Source organism: Mixophyes fleayi, chromosome 2, assembly GCF_038048845.1.
Source record: "Mixophyes fleayi isolate aMixFle1 chromosome 2, aMixFle1.hap1, whole genome shotgun sequence".
Lineage (NCBI taxonomy): Eukaryota > Metazoa > Chordata > Amphibia > Anura > Limnodynastidae > Mixophyes > Mixophyes fleayi.
In genome coordinates, this window is record NC_134403.1 from 324,733,712 (window position 1) to 324,755,433 (window position 21,722).

At 39.3% G+C, this 21,722-nt stretch overlaps 1 protein-coding gene across 1 annotated transcript in view; it reads left to right on the plus strand.

The window, feature by feature from the left end:
* Positions 1–21,722, plus strand: part of WSCD1 (WSC domain containing 1) — a 180,417-nt gene that overhangs the window by 77,591 nt on the left and 81,104 nt on the right. Inside the window, exons 3-4 of the mRNA XM_075196776.1 lie at positions 5,294–5,408; positions 13,316–13,500. Of these exons, the coding sequence (XP_075052877.1) occupies positions 5,294–5,408; positions 13,316–13,500 (300 nt within the window). The remainder of the gene's footprint in view (positions 1–5,293; positions 5,409–13,315; positions 13,501–21,722) is intronic.

The following is a 21,722-nucleotide window of genomic DNA, read 5'->3' on the forward strand; positions in this document are numbered from 1 at the left end:
ACAACCAATCAAATTCTTGCTGTCATTTTGAATGTACTAAATAAATGATAACTAGAATCTGATTAGTTGCTATAGGCAACATCTCAACTTTTTCAAACCCACAGTACAATGGATTCCAAACTTTTTCAGTTCAAGGCACCCTTAGGGTCTCCCAAAAATTTTTCAAGGCACCGCTAAGCCAAAATAATTACCAAGTAGTCCCCTGCCTTGCTTACCACTGGCTGTGGCCGAGAAACCCCTGTGAGATCTCCAAGGTACCCCAGGGTGACTAGGCGCACAGTTTGGGAAGCACTGGTTTAGTAAATATACCCCACAGTGTAAAATCCTCTGGTCACATCTACTTTTTGCATAAGGGCACCTCGTTAGTTGCATTTTAAGAAGCTTTCTCTGCTCTGCACAGGGGCACACATCCACCCTCCAAACCCTGCAAAAGAACTTAATTCTGCTCAAAACTATTGTTTGTACTGTAGATACACCAATTGAATTAAAGGTCTAATTGTTTATGGTGACAAGCCTATTTTTATGTTAACAAATTACATAAGTGCAAACTCTATAGTGTATAGTTTGCATGCACACACAGGACTTACATAGAAAATTGTCTTGAGTCACCATATCTTAAGAGGGTTTTGCTGAAAATGTAAACAATTACAACCAAAATATATATTGAATTTGCAGTTTAATATGTTATGGAATTTACAGTTATTGCAGAATATTAATTTGCTCTAATTCCGTGTAATGCTACACTTATGATTGTATAGTAATTTGTTTTTTTATAGTGCACTTATTGTTCTTATGAATTCTGGGGTTATCCATTGTTTATTTTTACATATGGTAGCAAATGGCGTTGCTCTGAAGTGTATAGTATATTAGGCTGCCAATGTGGGACTCTGTGGAGGACGAATTCCAGAAACCCTAATATATAACTATAGCAAAAACAATCCTTGTCCCATGGCGCAAATATATTACATGTAACTGCTGGAATTCTAGTTCCATGAGGTAAACCTAATACAGGTCTTAAAAACTCACTTGAAGTGATACATTCAGCCACCTTCTATGAGGTTGCTGGTCGATGATGTAAAGGTGTTTCTTTCACTCCAAACCAAGACTTTTATGAAGCCAGTTGATAGAAACACCTTTATACCATCGACCAGCAACCATTATAGAAGGTGGCTGAATAACATACCAAGAGGCCAGATGATGAGGGTCAGAAGGAACTGTTCCAATATTTCTAACTTTTATATTGCAAGCTGGCTCCTTGAAGGAGAGATTCAGAGAAAGGAGCTATGATGATGGGGTCATAGAAAGAGCCTATTTGGAAATAAAACCGATAAAGAGAGAAGATCTCCTAGTGCTGACATCTATGGAGAAGAACACTAAGATGGATGAGGTTCTTTTCATTACCCAATTCAGTGATGGGGCTAGAACACTCAAAGGGATTTTTAAAAAAACACTGGCATGTTCTTTTAATGGATGAGAAGCTGTCCACCATCCTTCTGGAAAGACCAAAGGTGGTTTATAGGAAGGCGGAAAATTTAAAGGCCATTTTAACCAGCAGTTATGTCCCTATGGATAGAATGGACCCCAAAGAAACATGGTTAAAAGAACAAAGGAAAGGTTTCTTTCACTGTAACCGGTGTCAGGTGCGTAAGATTACCAGAATGAACACCACAAGATCTACCACCACGTTTTCTTCAAGGGTGAATGGGACTAAACATAAAATAAGGGAACATATATCCTGTGACACTTCGGGTGTGGAATGCCCATCTGGCGTGTAGTATGTGGACAGGACCGTGAGAAATTTGAGAGTTAGAATTGCTGAATATTTGCGCAATATCAACAACGAATGTGAGGTACATATTGTATCTGCTCATTTTTACAAAGTGCATAACCATGACCCAACCATATTAAGGTTCATTGGGATTAAGAAATTGGCTAAATCGTGGAGGGGAGGCGATTTCATAGCATCTATCTCAAAGGAAGAGGCTAAATGGATTTTTAATCTTGATACTTTGACACCTAGGGGTCTAAACATTGTCTTTGACCTGGGCTCTTTTTTAGAGACCTAGACCTTATGGCTAGAGAGGCTTACTGATATGCTGGCAGTTATACTAAAGTATAGGTATTATCCACTTTATTACATTAGCAGCTATTCCATATACCTAATTAGACCTGGGGCTATGGATAATGAGATTAAGTGATGACGGCCTTTGGGGGGGGTTCCCCATTCACATAAATACCGCCCCATTTGGATTTACTTTATCTTTGTCTCCTATCCTGAGGAAGCCCCGATTGAGGGGTGAAACACGTTGAAGTGAAGGCATACACATTCTACATCTATTGTTTTTATTATCATCATCCACCGAGGAAAAGATTTTTTCTATTTTTTTTATTGTGGAACTCAAGAGTGAGAGTGCGTTCCACGTGTTTGAGCCGAAAAACAGGAAGTTCGACTTTTGGAATGCAGGGTGCGTTTCAAACTACATTAAGCCACAGGAAATCTATTGAATGTACTCGAGCCGCCGGTGCACCGCGACAGCCAGGGGGAGTCCCTGAATGTTTGGAAGGATCCTGCACTACCGACATTATTATCAAAGATTTATCCATTTGTGTTCATGCACCTATTGGACTTTATTTTTGGACTTTATTTTCTGTTTGGCATTTCCACATATCACCCACTAGTGGGAGTGTAAACTAGGAATTTACCTTATAAGTTTAACTTAGTTTATTGGATATAGAACTTTTTAGGTATTGGACCTTTGATTTATCTTCTTCAATAGAAGACACCATTCCGATGAGAAGATGTCCTCTATTTATTATTCATTTCAATACCTTATTCATTGACTTACTGCATTATATCCCCATCATTGCTCTATTGGTATTATTTACATTAAAGGGATTTGTTTTGTATCACTTTGCATCAGTTTTTTAGACCTGTATTAGGTTTACCTCACAGAATTAGCATTCCAGCAGTTACATGTTATATATTTGCGCCATGGGACAAGGATTGTTTTTGCTACTTTTATATGTCATTACCACCATTTTATTTCCATAATTGGGTGACTCTTCATCTTATTTTTCTAAAAACTTGTGCACCAGTCCCATCAAATATTTGTTTTTGGATTGGTGTTAATACATTTTCTTTTTCCTTCGGTTGCAGTGTTTTTTCTACAGTTTCATTAGCACTGACATATATTTTTTTTTTTCTTGCTGTAGAAAAGACTGAAGAGTTTGAACGTTTGTTTGTAGTGTGCAGATGCAGATTTGCCCATTTTCTCATTGTAGTTAAATAGCGGCATAGTGCTTAGCCTTATTGCTTCACAACACTTGGTCCATGAGTCCTACTTCAACTATGGCATTATCTTTGTGAGCAGCATGGTGTCTTAGTGATTAGCACTTCCACCTCACAGCACGAGGGACAGAGACTGATGTGAAAGAGTTCTTTGTACAGCTCTGCGGAATTAGTGGTGCTATATAAATAGCTGATGCTGCTGTTGCTGTTGTTGATGATGATGATCTTTGTGGATGTTCTCCCTGTGTTTCCTCCTACAGTCCAAACACATTCTGGTAGGATAATGTTTGTGTGTATTTTTACAGACATTAGACTGTAAATTCCACTGGGACAGGGGCTGCTATGAATGCTTGTTTAAATAATCTCTTTACATGTTGGCAGTATATAACTAAAGGTTAGTAATAATAACAATAATTAGAACATGGGGCCTAATTCATTAAGGATCTTAACTTAAGAAACTTCTCATTTCAGTCTCCTGGACAAAACCATGTTACATTGCAAGGGGTGCAAATTAGTTTTCTGTTTTGCACATAAGTTAATTACTGACTGTTTTTTCATGTAGCACACAAATATCAACTTTAAATTTCAGTGTACAAATAAACTATCAAGTATTTGTGTGCTACATGAAAAAACAGTCAGTATTTAACTTATGTGCAAAACAGAATACTAATTGGCACCCCTTGCATTGTACCATGGTTTTGTCCATGAGACTGAAATAAGACGTTCTTAAGTTAAGATCCTTAATGAATCAGGCCCATGGATTCAGCAAACTTGCAAATAAATAATTGTCTATTTCTACTTATTGATATTTATGCTTTGTTCTCTTTATATTTTTACTACACTTTTCATTTTACATGTAAAACAGCACAACGTATGCCTTTGATGATTCTCATCATTACTTAAAATATAATTTTCTGTGTTAAGTCCTCATTAGTGATCTGTTCTTGACCCCCATCAGTAAAACCTATGTGACCAGCGAGTACACCTGTGGTTTAATGATGTACGTGTTTGTGATCACTGGGCTGAAGAGGGCAGCAGCTCGTTGCCCTGATCACCCTCATTACTCTACTGCATATATATTGATGTTTGATGTAACAGGAAATTAATAGTTAAAATGTTGTTAATTCCACAATCCTCTCCAGTAACAGTAACATCATTAAACGAGTGAAACAGATTACAAATGTTTTCTCCGTTAGTTGCCATGGCTTTGGTTAACACATGTTGGATGTATCATACCAAAACCTTTGATGGGTTTTTTCTTATGCCAGCTCTCAAGAATAGCCAAGGTACAATTTAATCTAATTTGGAAATCACATATGAGCGGATGTTGTAGCAAATTGTTATGTCTTTGTAACACGAGAAGAGCATTTATTGCCCAATATGATTTATTGAATGGATGCCATGAATGCTTTAGTTTACTTGGTAAGTGCCCAAGAAACTACTATTAGGTTTAACACAAATACTCACTATAGAGGTTCAAACACTTAGGGGCCAATTTACCATTGGTGGCTAGTGGGCAGCAGTAACTATCATTTTGTATCGCCACACATTGCAGTGATACAGAATGTACTACCGCTGTTATTTACCAGGGCTCTTAAACTAATAATAAACCCTTTACTGGCAGCTGAACACTGCTAGTGAAAGGAGGAAGGGAAGGTCTGTGGCTTTTGTGCATGCTCAGCTAAGGTCGCGCATGATAGGACCCGGTGATGGATCCATAGCAGTTTCTCTTTCTTTATTTTTTAAGGCTAGCGTTATTTGTTAAATGGAGTCAGATAGTAGTCCCCATAGAAGATTTCTCCTGTTTTAACCCCTAGATGTATTTGGAGAAGAGCTGCGATAGTCATTCTCTGGATCTTAAATGATTCGCTCCCTCCCTGGGCTTTAGTGCAGCTTTAAGTACAAGGAGACTCAGCATATTAATCATCATTACGCTGATTTTATAGTACAAGTGTCTTGACTATGATGTATGGTATATTAATTAGATTTTTCCTCATATTCTAGGTACATACATTGGATGTTTTAAAGATAATGTGGAAGAAAGGACTCTGAAAGCTACAGTATTCTACGATCTGAGGAAGATGACTATAAGTCATTGTCAGAGTGCCTGTGCGGAAAGGTAAAACGTGTCCACTGTTATATTGGGGTGTTGCGTAAAGTTCCCTCTAAGCTGAGCTTCAGCAAGTAAAACACATTAAAAACTCAACCTAGATATTCAAATTTACTAAGTTGTAACTGTATGATAAACCAACATTTTTTTACTAACCTAGCTATCTTATTGGACCAGCAGGTCCCTCAAATAGATCCAGTTCCGCTCTCCTCTCTGTTCATACCACTTGGCTGTTTCAAACAGGCAGTGGTGTTTGTCAATGAACGAAGCTTAATCGGAACAGTCTTATGATACCCACACTGTATAAGGCGGAAATTAATATATGTTATTCTATATGCGTATATAGTAATATGTATGCATAAAGTATACTATATTTTTTTTACATATTTTATAGTCTAAATCAGAGATGCACAGCATACGGCTGAATTTTTTCCCATAGAAAAGTTTGTTTGCCCACTGGACCAAGACAAAAATATTTATTGTTGGGTCTCATGGCCCTCTCTGGCCTGCTGGCGGTTTCACCAGAAGCAGAGCCATCTTAATGCATGGGCACGTTGAGCTGTTGCCCGGGAGCCCCAGGAGCATAGGGGCCCCATAGGCTTGCCAATTTTTCAATATATTATTCTCTTTAAAGAAATTTTGCAAAGGTTTGTGTTGAACACTTTATTAATAACAAAGAATTGATAGTAATTTTGTACTGTGCCAACTCCGTCTGTATGATTTACTAACTGAGTACCATTTTTATGTTGAATTTCTTGTTTCTCAACTTCAAGACTCATGTTCTATTGTGTGGATTAATCTCTGCTGTACAGCATGTTTTGTAATGTTGAAACACTCTTTGTTGGAGGTACCAATAAATATAAATGTAATTTTATCGATAATTTACATTTTTATTCCTGTGAGCGGTTGTGTAGGTAGGGTGCACTGCTTTTCCTGGGGGCCTATAATGCTGTTAAGAAGGCCCTGACCAGAAGTCCTCTGTCTGCTGAGATTGGCAGTTGCAAACTTTAGGATGAGAAAGTTAGAAAGTGTGGCAGCTGGTCACATGATCATGGTTTGTTCCTTACTCACATCAGTACTGGGAACACTTGGTTGGCGCACTGTATGAGTAGTAAGCAGACCAAGTCACAACCCTCCCCCTCACCCTCACCATTACACTGAGCCTTATTAGCCAATTGTAGTTCCGATACACCTATTATTGGCTTACAGCAATAGCAGACTACCTTATACACATGGAGGGCCTCTAACTTTCAACAGGGGCACGCATAACCCATAATGTCAGTAATAACTTAAAACAACTATTCTGTAATATATGAGCAGGCATTTAATGTAAAATAATCATGTGTTACAAGGTATAACAAACACATCTGAAAATCCAATTTAACTTCTGGGTGACCAGATTTCCCACCAGCTTTTGAAAGTCAGGTGTAACTCTGGAAGAGGCACAAAACAATTCTGCAGGAAGCTTTCATCTGGCAACCTGCTGTGCTTGCTGCTTTTAATGTGCCCCATGATATACAATGTCTGTTCACATGTGTAAGTGGAACAAAGAATGGTTTTTACTTTTGACATTTATATATGGTTTAGGTTATTAATTGTTGGTACCAGGTATTGCTCATGTTTTTCAGATGGAATCAGTAATATTCTATTATTCTACACCAGTTAAGGCTGACTTGTTTTCTAGTTTGCACCAAATACACAATAGTTCATGACTAATTTTCCGCAGTTGCACATGGTTTTATGGGGAAGTGCAGAGACATGTAGGTTGGGATAGCAGTGTCTGTGTGGTAGCAAAAGTTTAAATCAGCCAATCGGAGAAGTCCAACCTCCTAACACTTTAGGACATGAACTTCTTCACCGCTAAAGCTTTCCACACTCGTGTGCTTACAACTTTTGGGCTTTTAACATATTTGTTTAATGCCTGCTGATACATGATCAGCAGGCAACAAATAAATAGGGGTCTCATCATTTGCAAGAGGGGACTTCCCTCTTTCAAACAAAGTTACCCCCACCCTCTAAGTGTCAGTGATAGAGTCTCTAAATGAGCCTCCCTATTTCCCATAGCACAGGTATGCAAAAAAAATTTTTTGGACAGCTGTTTTGGTTTAGTTGACTGATTCTTACGTTTTTTTGGAGCGCTGAATCCAAAAATGACAGCCGTTTTGTCCTGGGACATCAGGTTTACGAACAAAAGGGTGCTCATTGTTTAAAAAAAAAAATTAACGCAAATATTTTATTTACATGAAAAATATTAACTCATTTGCACAAGTGACGACAAAATTAACACCACACTCAAGTATATTGCTTGTGAAATCGTCTTTTTTTTAAACTCTAAACTTTCTTTTGAGCTTTTCCTCTTGTAGGTGGCTTCTGGAAGATCCCTGTACCACATCCAGCAGTAGTCAGCCATCATCGTAACACTCCATTTCCCTTGATACCTTCTTTCCATTTCTTTTATATCTTGATGGAAACGTTCTCCCTGCTCTTCACTCACTGCTTCCAAATTTTCAGGAAAATAGTCAAGGTGTGAGTTGAGAAAATGGACTTTTAAGCTCATGGAGCAACCAAGCTTGTGGAACGCTTTCAACATTGTTTCCACCATTTCCTTGTAATTTGGGTCCTTTTGGTTTCCCAAAAAGTTTTTTATGACCACAGTAAAGGCAACCCACGCTTCTTTTTGAGTTGGAGTCATTGAACTGATGAAGTCTTTCAGTTTTGCCTCCGTTAAACCTGGAAACTTGGATCCCAAGTACTTAAGGCACTTCCCAAAGATAGCGAATGCCTAAACAAATTGCTTCATTAATCCTAATTTTATATGGAGTGGTGGTAATAAAACCTTCTCAGGGGGTACCAATGTATCTCTGAGAACATTCTTTTCACCAACAACAGCTTCTTGGTGGCCAATTTTTTTGCATCCAGTGATTTTGTCGGTCTCTACTGTCCCATAAACATAGAAAACAAGGGTATTTGGTGTACCCAGCCTGTTGTCCCAGCAGCATACACAATACTTTTAAATCCCTAAATACCAACCAGTTTTGGTTTTGATAACCCACTTTCTTGAGTACCAGCTCCAAGTTCTCATAAGTCTCCTTCCTGTACACCGAATGAGCAACAGGAATGGATGCATAACGGCAACCATTGTGAAGTAAAACTGCTTTTAAGCTTCTTTTGGAAGAGTCAATGAAAAGCCAAAATCCGTAGTATTCAACTTCTGCTTTTTCACCATGAACTCTCCACATATGAAACAGAAACTGTTAGGCAAATTTACACACTTTCTTGGAGGCATTGCACTAATTTTGAACCACACAGACAATAGCAGGATGACGACTGAAATGAAATACAAGATTGTGGAGGAATCAGAGAACAGGTTAATGCATGAAAGAACTTGTCTGGGCAGGCCCTAGCAAGCACACTCAACAATGCAGTGATCACCATCAGGCCCAATAAACATGTATTTTCATGTTTTTGGGAGCACTGGCAGTAAAAATAAATTTGTTTTTCCATGTTCAGTTTTTTTCCCCCAAGAATGATGAATTTGAAATTTAGCGATTTCCAGCTACCTGTTTGACCTAGGCACATTTTGATTGTGAAAAAACCTGACGTCCCAGGAAAAAATGGTGGTCATTTTCGAATTCAACACACCAAAAAATACAAGAATCAGATAAAATTATGAAAACAGCTTTTTGGTTGCAGATCTGTGTAGACTTTAACAGCATGCGTGCGTGCACATGCCTGCTGTGATACCAGCATGTACACTCGTTGCTAATAGAAGAATTCCGACAGTATCACAGTTGGAGGTGATCTGTGGGTTTATTTGAACCATTAAATGCAGAGAACGAGTTGGACTTATCCTTAGCACTTTAGCGGGTCATCTAGAGAACCACTTGTCTTTAGCACTCAAGGGGTTAGGTAAAATATTACCATTCTGTTCAATTTAGCCTAATTTGTGGCTTAATTTTTTTTTTCTTGAGTGAGGTGACATGGAAATTACCTCAAGTACATATAGTACATTTGTTTGAAGTATTTATATTGGGCAGCATGCAGCTAGAATTGCCCTTCTTGTCTAAGTGCACCTGGATGGTCCAATATTTCTGCTTCAACGAACAGCCAGCTTTGAGTTCCTGCAAAATACTTTATGGAGTGGAAATGGCTGTGTGTCCTTCTGCATAACAAGGATCGCCCTCTAACAATCCTCTCTCTCAACCCATTTATTGCATTATAATAATTTCATTCCATTCAATTTTGTATTGCTCCACACAACTAGGCAGTGCCGTGAGTAATACTTTCTTTTTCTCCTAACCACACACACAGAAAAAAATCTACATTTCCCCTTTTGGGTGGAATTCACCTTCAATAATAAATGTAAGGGGAGATAGAATGTGTAAAGGGAAGTATTGTGGTCAATAGGGTAATTGAATGTCAGTGACATGGGCAGAAGCAGACATTACTTTGCAACTTAAGCACCTGGAAGACATACAGGTTGGAAAGCAAAGGGGCTAGAAAACTATCTCAGACTAGCCAAAAACACTGAGCATTGTCAGATGTAGCTGTTTCACACTGCAACAATCTGTCTAAAATGTCATCTAGTGTGTATGCCATGTGATGCTCCATATTAAGATTGGTTACATTTTGGCATTGCATCTCTGAAAACACATAAAAAATGCTCTTTAGTTGCCATGTGGTACTGAGCTTTTCCTTTTAATTTCAATAGGCAATTAATTTAAATGAGGTTAACAATATGTAGAAACGCAACTGAAATGATTGGCCATTGTAATGAATGAATAAATAATGTAAAAAAGTGGGCGTGCACTCTAAAACCCATTATAAGCAACTATACATCCTGTGGTAGTTCCCATCAAAACAGGGGCCAATAAACGCGGGGCCAGTAACACTGTACGGGAAACCTGCATGGTTAGTTCCGCTGTAATAGTGTTACCAGCACTAGACTGGTCAGCACGGTGCCTCTTTAGGGAGGGGGGCCGTAAAGAAATTTGGAGACTTCACCCTCCCAATGACAAGTAACTCCACACTGAAAAAAAATACAAAATGTAGGGGCTCTTCCTAGCTTCCCTAGGCTCTATGTAATGGAAATAATGGAAACATTTAAAAATGCAAAGTTTTTAAAATAAGGTTTCATTAAATAAAACAGCCCCTGAAACCTTTGTTCACCACTTTAGTTCACCTCTATAATCCAATGGGAATTTTCATACCTTTTAATCCAAAATGTCCTTAATTTGAAATGCAGAAACGAAAGCCTTTATTTGTTGTCCAAAATGGATAGCCAAGCCATTCCTCTTTTAATCCAAATGTGATATTTTCATGTAATTCACTGGAAAGAACAATGAAAGTGATTAAGATGACATGAACTGCTCCATTGACCAGAACTCCCCTTAGCTGCTCAGCCAATCACAAGATCACAAGCGGTTTCCCACACTAGCCAAGTTTTTAAATAGTGGAAGAAATTTACAAAAATATAGTTGCAAGTATTAAGTATCTTAGGAGAAAAACACAAAACCTTTTTTGATCCGAGTGCCACATTGGGTGATAGTACACATTTGAACAGGCCATAATAAAACTTAACTTGCCTAAATATGTAAAATATGTAGAATTTACTAAAAAAAATGAGAAGCTCTTTGCAGTTATGACATACCTAAGTTATGCTATACCTCTCAACATTATAAAAATGTCCCTATGAGGGCAGAATGTGTGCAAAGCAATTGTGTACTCCAGAGAGGGCGTGACCATCCCATGTAGTGGGTGTGGTCACATCCCATAGGGAGTGAGCTATGACCCTCCCCTCTAATACATTGGGCCTCCATCACCTTTGTTATAACATTTCTCCTCTCCACCCTGTAATAGCTCCTCCCCACTCCATGTGTAGTAGCACATTTTTCCCTATTTCCCCTGTGGCATCAGTTTCTCTCCCCTTCCCACTGTAGCATCACATTCTCTCCTCTTCCCTCTATAGCATCACATTCTCTCATCTTCCCTCTATAGCATCACATTCTCTCATCTTCCCTCTATAGCATCACATTCTCTCATCGTCCCTCTATAGCATCACATTCTTTCCTCTTTCCCACTATAGTAGCACATTCTCCCTCACTCCCACTGTGGCAGCACAGTCTCCCTTCTTTAACCTGTAGCAACACATTATCTCTCCTGTAGCATTACATTTTCTCTTTTTCCCCCTGTTGCAGCACACCCCCCCCCCCCCCCACTCCCATTGTGGAAACACATTCACCCCCTCTCTCCCCTGTAGCAGTGCATTTACCCTATATCCTCTGGAGCTGCACATTTACCCTCTTTCCCCTGTAGCAGTACATTCACCCTTCTTTCCCCTGTAGCAGCACATTATTCCTCTCTCCCCTGTAGTATTACATTTTCTCTTCTTCCCCATGTACCAGCACATTCTCACCCTCTCCTTTTGTGGCAACACATCCACCTCCTCTCTCCCCTGTAGCAGCACATTTTCCCTCTCTGTCCTGTAGCAGCACACTCACCCTCTCTCTCCTGTAGCAGCACATTCATCCTCTCTCTCCTGTAGCAGCACATTCACCCTCTCTCTACATTAGCAGTACATTCACCCTCTCTCTCCTGTAGCAGCACATTCACCCTCTCTCTCCTGTAGCAGCACATTCACCCTCTCTCTCCTGTAGCAGTACATTCACCCTCTCTCTCAGCAGTTGTACAGGGAAAGTGAGGCAGCGAATCAGAGTGAAACTTATTCATTCAGATTTGCTGGTATACTGACAAATGGTAAGGTATCACTGCTGCTATGAGGGTGGACTTTCCCAGCCACTGTGAGACCTGTTACAGGAGAACCTGGGATGCTGGAGTAAAAAATACTACAGTAGTTTTTTTGTCTCACTCTATCTGTTCTGTTTACTTTGGCCTGCCTGGTTTAAATGAATGAAAGGTGTGGTCCTAAAATGCTAGTAGGTTGTTAGTATCCTCAAAACTGCAAAGTTAGGTGCAGGTTAGGGGCAATTCCAATGATTGTAAACTGGGTGTGCAAGCGAAACTGCACTAGATGGTCAAGTAAGTACTGTGGGTCTGTAGTTTTTGAGGTTTCTAAATTGAACTCAATCTATGATTGATTGGAATTCATTACTGCACCAATTAACTACATACTGCTGATTCCCTCAGCATTACACTATACCTTAACAACGTTAATCTTATCACTATACATTCTTAACTACAAATAAAGACACCGACAACTTTGTAGTGGCAAATAACGTAAACTTTTTATTTATTTATTTTATTTATTTTTATTTATTTGTTTACTATAAATTAACCTATGAAAGGGTGGCGGCGAGGGCGATACAATCAGCTAACAACTAATAGCGAAACCGAACAGTGTATGGCCCACAGGCACTAACCACTGGTCCCAGGCGACACAGTCCTAAACGATCAGCCGGTGCTAAATTTGGCGTCATCGTGACCACTCCCTTCTGGGCTCCCCAAGAGGTACGCGCACAGTGCAGGTCAAGGGGTCCTCGCACAGAGGTACCAAGAGCCAGGGTGCTTCGAAAGGAGCAGTGACGTGCGGCCAATCAGCGATAGCACCGTATGAATTAGTTGCTGATTGTAAAAGCTCTCCTGCCTGCCTGCCAACCTTTCCCATCTCTTTCTTCCACTAAGCCCTAAATTAATGCAAACGGAGGGTGGGCAGGAAATCCCGATGACAAGAGGAAGTAGAACTGCCTAGTCAGTGGTATATATCAAAAGTCTCCTCCTACTTTCCCCCTAACATCCTGGAACCAAACACCTCCCACATTTAACCCTGTAATGTCCGTTCCTGCTTCGTGACAAGCAGCTGTGTTTATCTGCATTCAGCTTAAGGGCTTTTAATACTTTTGCACCATCATAGGTAGCTGCCAATGAGATATTCACTTATTTTTTTTTGTTTTTTACAGAACATATCTTTATGCTGGTTTAGCCTATGGAGCTGAGTGTTATTGTGGGAACAGCCTGCCCCTGAACCAAGCCAAAGAAGAAGAATGCAACAATGAGTGCAAAGGAGAGAAAGGTTCTGTCTGCGGAGGTGTTAATCGTCTTTCAGTCTTCCACTTAGAGGAGCTGCAAGCAATGGTCAAGCAGAGTAAGTTTTGTGAAACTTGTAAATAGATACAGTATGAGCAGTATGAGCTTACTGACCTGTCAATGAACCACTTCACATCAACACACTACCAGATGAGTCAGTTTCAATTAAAGTCAACTGGAAAATGTACCATTTATGAAAGCTAAATGTTCTCAGTCTCAGATTAGTATACGTGTAAAATCTGAGATGAGTGTTTCCTGGTCATTCTGCTATCCTTAACCTCCTTTACACAGACTACTATATACTTTATACAAGTAGCATACAAACACTTTATTTTAGCATGATAACCCTTACTAAATTAGACTTCTGCAGCAAGACAAAAAGTATTTGTAATGATTTTCCTATATTTTATTACCTCATGCTTCCTCTGTCTGCTGCCAGTTTGCATCATAATAGACAGACCCTAGAGTTTCAGTAGTGACAGTAAGGGGCTGATTCAGTACTGTGGCAGTTATGTAGTGTACCTTGCTTGAAATCACTCTGGACATGAACAGAAAAATGGGTGCACTCATGTGGATTTGTGATATTCTGCCACTTACACCTGCTTGTGCCTGGATCAGCAGGATGATAGCATTGTAACGCATACATGCCAACTTTCAAAACTTCTCCCTGGGGAGGTCCCGGGGTCATGTGACAGGGGGTAGGAGGGTCCAGCCCCCACTATAAAATGCTGAAATTCACGGCATTGAATAGCGGGGGCGGGGCTTAATGGCGCGATTAAGCCCTGCCATTCAATTCCATGAATTTCGGCGAATCCAGGAGGCTTGCCTACTGTTCTGGGAGTCTGGGAGGACTCCCTGAAATTCGGGAGCCTCCCAGGAATTCTGGGAGAGTAGGCAAGTATGTTGTAATATAAGCCAAGTAGGGTGGCTCAGGTGGCCCCAATGGCACATTACTTAATTCTTTATGCAAAATGTAACAATGATTTTTTAACGTCACAACCATTGCCCACTCATAAATTCACAAATGTATAAATAGCACAGCATAATATAAAAAAATGACATTAGTACCCAGATTATACAGTCAACAAATTGAAATGTTATATCCCCAAGAGAATATATATGCCTGTTACTTTATTTATTCAAACATGTGCAGACAGGTTGTCATAAAGAATGGCTCAGATTTAAATCATAATTTTAACCACTTGGTTGGAATGTGCCTAGGCTGCCTACCCAGAAGGCTTCTTTTCTGAGCACGGTGGCTAAGTGGTTAGAACTTCTGCCTTACAGCACTGGTGTCATGAGTTCAATTCCCGACCATGGCCTTATCTGTGAGGAGTTTGTATGTTCTCCCCGTGTTTGCGTGGGTTTCCTCCGGGTGCTCCGGTTTCCTCCCACACTCCAAAAACATACTGGTAGGTTAATTGACTGCTTACAAATTGACCCTAGTCTGTCTGTCTGTCTGTCTCTCTGTCTGTGTCTGTCCGTGTGTGTGGGTCTGTCTGTGTGTGTGTTAGGGAATTTAGACTGTAAGCTCCAATGGGGCAGGGACTGATGTGAGTTCTCTGTACAGCGCTGCGGAATTAGTGGCGCTATATAAATAAATGTCTTTAAATGTTCAACACAGGGAAGTACCAATTGAACCTCTTCCAGTATCTGCCAACTTATTTGTGAGCATTAAAAATGTTTGCGTAGTGGATTTTCCTTAATTTTTATTACTTTCTTCTACAGTAAACATTCTTATATTATATATGTTCAGTCATAGTCCTTGAAGTATGACTAGCCTATTCCAGTGCACAGGGGCATTTGAGAAAATGTATGACCCCTTTACTATTACTTGTTGCATAATATTTTAAAGAAATTGGTTTACATTGTGTAGAGCAAGATACAAATGCACATTTAATAATGCCATTACAGTGCCCTCAGTTCCTACTGGGAAATGTCCCAAATCACAGTGCACTAAGAAATCTGGAACACACAGGAGATTCTTGTATATCAGCCGTAATTAAAGAAATTGCTATTTTCAGATCCATTTTATGTGCAAACAAGGGTAACTCAAAAGTCTTCCATACTTACAATGTAAAGCCTGTCAAAGTTTTATTATTCACAACAGATACTAATATATCTAAAAAAATTAATCTTCTCCATACTTTTATTTATTGTAAATGTAGTGGTCTCATGGACCTGATTCATATTCTCCACCATATTATCCAAATTTATATAATTCGCAATCCAATTAAAGAATATTTTGCCTACATATCTATATCAATTTTCGATATGTGAAGTATATCTAGCCTCCTCTAGGAACAGGGCACGCTCAATACTGTACATCAAAATATTAGCATAACTTGGCACGATAGTCGCACCCATAGAGGTGCCTTGTTTCTGGAGGCAAAATTTTTACTAAGCTATCTTGAGTGTTTTAAGGCATGTTGGAATCCTTCTAATAATATCCTGGACGTATATATAGTTAATGGCTGAAACAAAGAATCAAGAACAGAAACAATTGGTCGGAAATTATGTTTTGCTTTTGTGATATCCCCTTCTAAGAGGGCCAGTTCATTATGCTCATCAATAATCATTTTTTACATCCATGTAGGACCCTGGGATAACTTACAATAATATCTCTCAACGCTGAGTTGTCTATGTACTTTCTGACTATATTTATCCTTAGCCATTGCTGCTCTGTCTGCTTTTTTAAAAATAATATTTTTGTTTACCCAAATACACTTTTGCTTCTGTATAGGTCGTATTATATGTCTTTTACCCTCTGCAGAATAGATACTATTAATTTCTTTAAGAACCATATTTGAGAAGTTCTCTAAAGAAGGGTAACCAAAGGTACAAAATCACTTTTAGATTTCAATTTAAACATAGTTGGACTGTTGTCATGCGCAACCTCATCAGCAACAATATCAGAATTCTTATTGCCTGGAAAAAAAAAACATCTTCAATTTTTAAGACCTAATGAATTTATACCAGTCTACTTGGAAATTGAAAAAAAAATTAGATGTATATGATGGTGCAAAACCCAAATCTTTATTAATCACACATCATCTGAAAGTGTCTTTGTGAAGATATTAATCAATAGGTCTGGTAACTCTGTTGCTTCCAGTATATGGTTAATGTAAGGTCTCCTCTTGGTTTTTTCGCCTTCCTCCATACTATGTCCTTGTTGGCTAACTCCCATGAAAAAAAGATGGAAGCTGTGTATAAACCCATTTTACAAGCTTGTATCTGAATTAACAGCAGCCAAGAAGGTTTTATTACCCAAACTATAGTTCTCAATTGCGGTGTCTCCTTAATTATCTTCTTTTCTCTTTCTAAGAATACACAGATTTAAATTAATAGTCTTTATCATATTTAAACTTTTTACATTTATTTTTTAATATTTTCTCTCTGTTTCTGTACAGAAGCATTCTGTTTCTCTGAAAGCTATTGATATGCATCAGGTGATGTTTGTAATTTATATTCCTCAGAGACATTAACCATGTCATCTTTAATTGTTTTAAGTGGTGGTTGCAAATATTCAACAGTTAATAACATCATATCAATACGGCATTTGTTTAAAATTTTCTAGACAAAAAAAAGGGACATAGCTATATCAACAATATTAAGCATTTTTGATGCTGAGACACAATGTAATCACAACTATGTTGGCATGCACTGGAAGAGGTGCAATTACTCAGAAGAGAAGCTTACTAGATAGTTAGGCTAGGCACGCTACACCCGAGGGTATAAATGATTACTATAATCTGTGATGTTTTTATGAGAACATGGCTGCACAAGGGGTTTGAAATGTTATATCCCCATGAGTATAGACATGTCTGTTATATTTACCTTTGTTACAATTTATTCAATTTGTTGACTGTATCTCGTTGTTGTTGTTGTTGTTCATTTGAGAGTGGACATTGTTTGTGACATTCAATTATCCTTATTATATTTTGCTTAAAGTATTAAGTAATGTGCCATTGGATCAATGCTCCATATGATAATATCTTATTGTTACATATGTAATAAGTTGCATATGGCTTTAAGAATTATTTATAGCATATCACTTATCTGTTTGTTTCTGCTGTGCATAGGATAAGTATCAGGTGTGCTGATGCAGTGATCAGGTGACCTCTGACATTCCCCCATGATTGGTTGAATCCTATATAAAAAAACAATTTTGCTTTTAAGCATACCTTCCTATTATCTCAATTTTGGCTAGACATCCCGATTCGTGGGCTGTTAAAGGTGCAGGGCTTAACAAAAAAGTAGATGGATTTTACCTGAATTTGAGCATTTTTGTCAGAGTTTGATGGATACAGGGACGTGGTTTATTTTGTCCCGATTTTTTTATTCTAAATGTTGGGAGGCATGTTTAAAATGTATCTGATGAAGGGAGTTGTTATCCAGAAACATCATGTTTTATTCTGTAAACTTTGCTGAATAAATTTGCATATGAGTATATGGAGCCGATTCCTGCATTGTACTACTGTTTGTTTTGCTGTTGCCATGGTGGTTTGGTGTTGACTTTTTGGAAGGAGTACAGACTGCAGGCGCAAGTGATGACTGGGAATCTACATGTAGATGTCGGGCACCGTCCCTCCTATCGAGCAGGGATGGACGCCTGCCATTTCCAGGGGAAGCTGCATCCCTGTTGCTAAGCAATAGGGATGCAGTTTCCCCCGGCTGTCTGAGCATCTCAAGATGCATGCGCAGTTGCATGGGATTCTATGCTTTGCTTTCTGTCGGCGGTCAGTAACGTCCCTGACCACCGTCCTATCTGCCTTCAGGTGTCTCTGGCACTACTAGGGTGCCAGAGTATCAGGTCTACCTGTCTCCAGTGTTCCTTGTGTTATCCTGCTTCCTATTGATTTCCTATATTGAACCGTCTTACACTAAGACCATTCTCCTGGATTCTGAATTGGTACTTTTGCCCTTCTAGTTTGATTCAGGCTATGCTGACATTCCTGTTGGATCATCCTGGTACCGCATTTGTTGATTGGCTTCACTCGGATTGTCCTGACTACTCTCACCACTACTACACTGGTAACTGTCCTGGAGAACCACGACCTGTGCACCTATTGCAGCGAAGACCAAACCTCCTTGCGGGTCCCTGGCGTATACCAGGGGTGCAATAGACTCTGCGACTCCTTGGTCAGTTACACCAGAAGCACTTAGTAGCTCAATCCAATATGTTATCCTGACAGCAGAGGGCCGACATCTCTAATGTGTTCCGTTGTAGGTCCAATGACACTCGGGAGGGGGGAACCTTTGTAGTGAGTCGCCAACCTGGTGTGACACTTTCCCCTTTGGTGGCTATGAAAAGGGCCCCCAGCAGTTGCTCTACCTGGGTCTCAAATTTCTCTTGGCTCCCCTGTATATGACAGCATAATTTTTATGAAATATAGACACTAGTAAGTATTGTGACAAAGAGGCTTATTTGCTACACCTCTCCTGCATATGGACAGGTGAGGTCCGGGGAGTCTGCAGATACAAGCAGACAGGTTAAGTCTGTGCAGAGTAAACCTCCTAGGCTGAAAACACACAGGAGTAGGACAGGGTCTAATGAAGTACTTAAACCATAAGGAGGGTTTTTTTGTATTTAAACTTGTATTGCATTGCATTGTGCATTTGTGCAGTGTGACCGATGCCAGCTAGTTGACTGGTGACTAGGCCTGTGAACTGTGTCTAGCTAGGTCGAGGGTTACTTGGTGTCATCCTGACAAAAGTCTGCTGTGCTATTTGTGACGTGAACAATAAAAAGCACAGTTTTTCCAAACAAGAAGTTGTTTGTGTTTGTCATTTCCGGGTGTCAGTATTACAGTATGTTAGCATATGGAGAACTTAGCAGCAATCTAGAAAACTAGTGTGCCATAGACATACAGTGATACTGTAGAATATTTAATAGAAATTTCTTATATCATAAACTAATCTTCCCTTAGTGCTCCAATAGCAAGACCAGCTAATTTCAATCATATGCTCTCAATGTATTTTTCAGTAATGTTCTCTTCGATAGCATCACATATTGATATAGTAGCTTAGTTATTTATTGCAATTTTCTTTTTTCCTGGTATTTCCAGTCTCAAGTTATTTCCAACGTTTGTCTCCACTCAATAAATTTTTACCCGATTAGAAGCTTCCTGCTTTTTGATTGAACCAGTATCATTTTTTTAACAATTCATTTCTCATACTCCTCACTCGCGGCTAGACAAATAAATTACTTTTTATATGTGTTAAAATAGCTCAAGTCCCATATCAAATATTTCTAAATGAAAAGTAAACTTTTTTTATTTAATCATTTAGCCAGTGATGCTCAAACTGTCATAAATTTTGGGCGATTATTTCACAAGCCATGTTTCTTTTTCTTAAAGGAAACAGTAAATTAGGCATTATTTTTACATTAAGACCATCATATGTCCCAATTAGTTGCCAAATAAACTAGTACAAATGTAGGAATATGTTACTTTCTTGGATGTATGGGTTCTAGTGGCACTAACTCTATTATACTGGGACCATTAGGGTGATAAACTTGCATGTTCCATAAGCCTAATTTATTTTATTATCATTTCCCTGGCACCAGAGGCTCAGGGATCCTGGGAAGAACACCAGTGCTTTTCACCATGGTGCTAGTAGTCTTTTGGAGGGTTGCAGCTTTTTTGCAGGATTCACCACCTTCCCCACACACACTCATGGAGACTGTAGCCCCATACTAAATATGCTGGTCTTGGTTCACATTATGGAAGAGGACCCAACACTGCAGGTTTCCTTGCTATAATGGGACAAGCCTAGTTTATATAGGCTGGTGCTGGCAAACCATGCTGCAGGGGTTCACCACTCTCGCTGCATACCTCATAACTGTCCTGATTTAGACATTTCCGATTTTAAGGCTTTGTCCACCCTTCCGATTTGTACAGCTTTGTCCCATGGGTGCGAGATTTGAAAGGTATTCTCTGTTCACTAGATGGCAGAGCAGCTGTGAACGGGTGCCGTGCGCACTGGTGAGCATGGTAGTGAAGGTTTTTAGAGGGGAGGACAGAAAGGGGCAGTCTTTTAGGATGTGATCACTTCCCCCGTCTCAATTCCACCTACCCAAATGGAGTTATGTCAATGTTACCCCTCCCTACCGGGCATCAACCTACACTGTATAGCGGGCAGACATCATCAGTTTCCCAGTGAAAGAATTTGAGAATAATTGTCATATCTTTGCCACCGATGTATCTATACAAGATGGAATGATTAAAAACTTGAGCAGCACAGTGGCCTAGTGGTTAGCACTTCTACCTCACAACACTGGGGTCATGAGTTTGATTCCCGACCATGGCCTTATCTGTGTGGAGTTTGCGTGGGTTTTTCTTGTGGGTGCTCCGGTTTCCTCCCACACTCCAAAATCATACAAGTAGGTTAATTGGCTGCTAATAAATTGCCCTTAGTCTATCTCAGTCTGTGTATGTTTGGGGATTTAGATTTTAAGCTCCAATGGGGCAGGGACTGATGTGAATGAGCTCTCTGTACAGCACTGCGGAATTAGTGGCGCTATATAAATAGATTGAAGATGATGATGATGATGATGAGTGTGCAAACACATTTTTATGGGTGCATGTCCAACTTTAAATGAGGCCCTTGAAGGCTAATCCATCCCAAAACTGAAAATTCAGTTTCGGGTGGATCTAAATATTTAAGACATAATTGCAAAGAAAAAATGTTTTGCGAGCAGAAAGCCGGGTTAATATTACCGTAATAATGGTAATATCTATAAGGCGGCGGTACTTCGAGGGGAATTGAATTCCCCCCTCTGTATGTGGAGGACCCATTAAGCTACATTACATGTTACGGCTTTGTATACATCATTGCTGTGTAATTCTGACAATAGCTACTGTTTGATATTAGAAATTTGGTGTATTTCCATATATAATATATTCATGAAATCCACTGTTTTAATAGCACTGCGGTGACACGTGGGATTAGGTGCATCAGACACTTTATATTATCTATTTGACATTTGATGCATTAGTTTATGTTTGCAGACATTAATTACAATGATATCTCATCTACATGTCAGTAATATGTCTATTCAGTAGGAAAAAATAAAGCTAATTCTGTATTCTTGACTGTAATGAGTCCGGAAGATAAGGAAACATCAGGCAGGGCTAGGAGGGCAAGTCGACAACTTTTAAAACAAATAAATAAAAGAGCCAGAGAAAATAAATAGACTGATTTATTCATATGAACTCAACTGCAGTTTATTTGCTTCTACTCACCCATTAGAAAACTTTGCTAAGAATGGGGAATGTG